The sequence below is a fragment of the Musca vetustissima genome, unplaced genomic scaffold, assembly GCF_032173495.1.
Source record: "Musca vetustissima isolate MV318-11 ecotype Yass unplaced genomic scaffold, APGP_CSIRO_Mvet_v1 utg94040, whole genome shotgun sequence".
NCBI classification, from domain to species: Eukaryota; Metazoa; Arthropoda; class Insecta; order Diptera; family Muscidae; genus Musca; species Musca vetustissima.
The window spans coordinates 1-4,780 of NW_026884449.1; the positions used below are offsets into that span (position 1 = coordinate 1).

Sequence of the window (4,780 nt, forward strand, 5' to 3'; positions counted from 1 at the left end):
GGTAAAAATGCCAAATATCCCAGAACCGCCTTATTTATGCCCTGGGTTAAAACATAAACGGCGGCACAAAACAGAGTTGCCACTGTTGAGAATAACATAACCAGGACAAGTAAACTGAAGATTTCCTGTACGTCATCAGCTATCCTGGAAATAAAAATATATTTCTTAAATCCAAAATCCACGCCTGTATTGGTCCTTGAAAAAATATTCTTTAATAAATCCACGCCTGTATTGGTCCTTGAAAAAATATTCTTTAATAAATCCACGCCTGTATTGGTCCTTGAAAAAATATTCTTTAATAAATCCACGCCTGTATTGGTCCTTGAAAAAATATTCTTTAATAAATCCACGCCAGTATTGGTCCTTGAAAAAATATTCTTTAATAAATCCACGCCTGTATTGGTCCTTGAAAAAATATTCTTTAATAAATCCACGCCTGTATTGGCCCTTGAAAAAATATTCTTTAATAAATCCACGCCTGTATTGGTCCTTGAAAAAATATTCTTTAATAAATCCACGCCTGTATTGGTCCTTGAAAAAATATTCTTTAATAAATCCACGCCTGTATTGGTCCTTGAAAAAATATTCTTTAATAAATCCACGCCTGTATTGGTCCTTGAAAAAATATTCTTTAATAAATCCACGCCTGTATTGGTCCTTGAAAAAATATTCTTTAAAAAATGCACACCTATTAATGAATCCACGCCTGTATTGGTCCTTGAAAAAATATTCTTTAAAAAATCCACACCTATTAATAAATCCACGCCTGTATTGGTCCTTGAAAAATATTTTTTAATAAATCCAGGCCTGTATTGTTCCTTGAAAAAATATTCTTTAATAAACCCACGCCTGTATGGGTCCCTGAAAAAAATATTCTTTAATAAATCCAGGCCTGTATTGGTCCTTGAAAAAATATTCTTTAATAAATCCACGCCTGTATTGGTCCTTGAAAAAATATTCTTTAATAAATCCACGCCTGTATTGGTCCTTGAAAAAATATTCTTTAATAAATCCACGCCTGTATTGGTCCTTGAAAAAATATTCTTTAATAAATCCACGCCTGTATTGGCTTGAAAAAATATTCTTTAATCAAATCCACGCCTGTATTGGTCCTTGAAAAAATATTCTTTAATAAATCCACGCCTGTATTGGTCCTTGAAAAAATATTCTTTAATAAATCCACGCCTGTATTGGTCCTTGAAAAAATATTCTTTAATAAATCCACGCCTGTATTGGTCCTTGAAAAAATATTCTTTAATAAATCCACGCCTGTATTGGTCCTTGAAAAAATATTCTTTAATAAATCCACGCCTGTATTGGTCCTTGAAAAAATATTCTTTAATAAATCCACGCCTGTATTGGTCCTTGAAAAAATATTCTTTAATAAATCCACGCCTGTATTGGTCCTTGAAAAAATATTCTTTAATAAATCCACGCCTGTATTGGTCCTTGAAAAAATATTCTTTAATAAATCCACGCCTGTATTGGTCCTTGAAAAAATATTCTTTAATAAATCCACGCCTGTATTGGTCCTTGAAAAAATATTCTTTAATAAATCCACGCCTGTATTGGTCCTTGAAAAAATATTCTTTAATAAATCCACGCCTGTATTGGTCCTTGAAAAAATATTCTTTAATAAATCCACGCCTGTATTGGTCCTTGAAAAAATATTCTTTAATAAATCCACGCCTGTATTGGTCCTTGAAAAAATATTCTTTAATAAATCCACGCCTGTATTGGTCCTTGAAAAAATATTCTTTAATAAATCCACGCCTGTATTGGTCCTTGAAAAAATATTCTTTAATAAATCCACGCCTGTATTGGTCCTTGAAAAAATATTCTTTAATAAATCCACGCCTGTATTGGTCCTTGAAAAAATATTCTTTAATAAATCCACGCCTGTATTGGTCCTTGAAAAAATATTCTTTAATAAATCCACGCCTGTATTGGTCCTTGAAAAAATATTCTTTAATAAATCCACGCCTGTATTGGTCCTTGAAAAAATATTCTTTAATAAATCCACGCCTGTATTGGTCCTTGAAAAAATATTCTTTAATAAATCCACGCCTGTATTGGTCCTTGAAAAAATATTCTTTAATAAATCCACTGTATTGGTCCTTGTATTGGTCCTTGAAAAAATATTCTTTAATAAATCCACGCCTGTATTGGTCCTTGAAAAAATATTCTTTAATAAATCCACGCCTGTATTGGTCCTTGAAAAAATATTCTTTAATAAATCCACGCCTGTATTGGTCCTTGAAAAAATATTCTTTAATAAATCCACGCCTGTATTGGTCCTTGAAAAAATATTCTTTAATAAATCCACGCCTGTATTGGTCCTTGAAAAAATATTCTTTAATAAATCCACGCCTGTATTGGTCCTTGAAAAAATATTCTTTAATAAATCCACGCCTGTATTGGTCCTTGAAAAAATATTCTTTAATAAATCCACGCCTGTATTGGTCCTTGAAAAAATATTCTTTAATAAATCCACGCCTGTATTGGTCCCGGAAAAATATTTAATAAATCCAAGCCTGTATTGGTCCTTGAAAAAATATTCTTTAATAAATCCACGCCTGTATTGGTCCTTGAAAAAATATTCTTTAATAAATCCACGCCTGTATTGGTCCTTGAAAAAATATTCTTTTATAAATCCACGCCTGTATTGGTCCTTGAAAAAATATTCTTTTATAAATCCACGCATGTATTGGTCCTTGAAAAAATATTCTTTTATAAATCCACGCCTGTAGTTTATGAAAAAATATTCTTTTATAAATCCACGCCTGTAGTTTATGAAAAAATATTCTTTTATAAATCCACGCCTGTAGTTTATGAAAAAATATTCTTTTATAAATCCACGCCTGTAGTTTATGAAAAAATATTCTTTTATAAATCCACGCCTCAGTTGGCCCTTGAAAAATATTCTTTTATAAATCCACGCCTCAGTTGGTCCTTGAAAAAATATTCATTAATAAATCCACGCCTGTATTGGTCCTTGAAAAAATATTCTTTAATAAATCCACACCTCTTATAGACCTTCAAAAAAATCTTCTGTAAAAACTTCCAAGCCTTAATAGTCCTTGGAAAACTATTTTATTATACTTACTCCAATAAAATCTGATGTTTCCGCACCAACTCGGCCATAATCTTCATATCCTTTGCGGATCTTCCCTCCATGGGTTCATATTCTTCCAAATTCCTAATAATATAATCGAAATGCATGCACAACTGAATGGCATAGGCCACGAGCCAAATGTCAGGACAAATATTGAAGACAATCGCATAATGACTGTTCATAACCTCCATGGAATAAATCACCACATAGCCCAATGGATTACGATGATCAACGACATAAGATTGTTCCTCATACAGTTTATGATAACCAAATTCGGCATTGGCGTAGCCCACCTTTACCAAGGCCACAAAATATTCCAAAATGGTCTCCACCAGTGGTGAAAACAGGATCAAGGCTGTGGCACAGAAATATAAATACAAAATTGTTGTAATCCATTTGGGCCAATAGCTCTCATTCACCCGATAGGCAAAACGATCCTCAATGGAGGTGGGGAAAATTTCACGGAATTTCTTATACAGCATTTTATGGGCTTTAATATTCCGAAGGAAATAGAAACTTTTCAATATTCCAATGGCATTGTAATTGAAGTCATTGATGAGGCGGATGAGCAAGGGTAAATTATTGGCTCCGTTTACGATTTCCGCCAAAGTTTCATCGGCCACAAAATATGTACAATACAAACAGCAGATCAGTGTTAGAAAGAAGTACAGCCTCATAAGCCATCGGGTAAGTCTTGGACGGGATAAATCCAGGAAATCATAACCCAGAGTCCTCAGCAACACACAGGGAAGATTTACAAAATCTTCAAAGTAACGCTCCACTTCGGCCATTGTCCGAAATTTATTTTCAGCTTCAAAATTCGAATTCCAAATGTTTCTTTTGCCTTTTCTCTGTTTTGGACTCCTTTACCTTCCGAGTCTGCCAAAAAATTAATACACTTCCTTGCCACGGTGGTGTCCTTTTGTTTACACTTGCCTCATTAAAATTGCATAAAATTACCTTCAATTAAAAAATTATTTGGTAGTTGGGACAGTAAACAGACAATTAACTAATTATGTATAATTATAGACTGGTTAACACTTTACACAAAATGTCAAAACAATCCTTAAGGGTTTATAACTTAATTAGCACCAACAACAACAAGGACAAAAGGGATATTTCCGGTTTAAGAATGAAAGAGGTATAAATCGATATTTTTGTATTTTTCAAGTAGCCAACAAGGCGTGGATTTTTTAAAGAATATTTTTTCAAGTAGCCAACAAGGCGTGGATTTTTTAAAGAATATTTTTTCAAGTAGCGAACAAGGCGTGGATTTTTTAAAGAATATTTTTTTCAAGTAGCCAACAAGGCGTGGATTTTTTAAAGAATATTTTTTCAAGTAGCCAACAAGGCGTGGATTTTTTAAAGAATATTTTTTCAAGTAGCCAACAAGGCGTGGATTTTTTAAAGAATATTTTTTCAAGTAGCCAACAAGGCGTGGATTTTTTAAAGAATATTTTTTCAAGTAGCCAACAAGGCGTGGATTTTTTAAAGAATATTTTTTCAAGTAGCCAACAAGGCGTGGATTTTTTAAAGAATATTTTTTCAAGTAGCCAACAAGGCGTGGATTTTTTAAAGAATATTTTTTCAAGTAGCCAACAAGGCGTGGATTTTTTAAAAATATTTTTTCAAGTAGCCAACAAGGCGTGGATTTTTTAAAAATAT

The 4,780-nt window shown here is 32.7% G+C and overlaps 1 protein-coding gene across 1 annotated transcript; it reads right to left on the bottom strand.

Moving 5' to 3' along the window:
* Positions 1-3,102: 3,102 nt before the first annotated feature.
* LOC133331461 (odorant receptor 49a-like) lies at positions 3,103-3,906 on the bottom strand. The gene has a single exon (XM_061539854.1). It carries the CDS (start codon positions 3,904-3,906, stop codon positions 3,103-3,105), a length of 804 nt encoding a protein of 267 aa, XP_061395838.1.
* Positions 3,907-4,780: the final 874 nt, after the last annotated feature.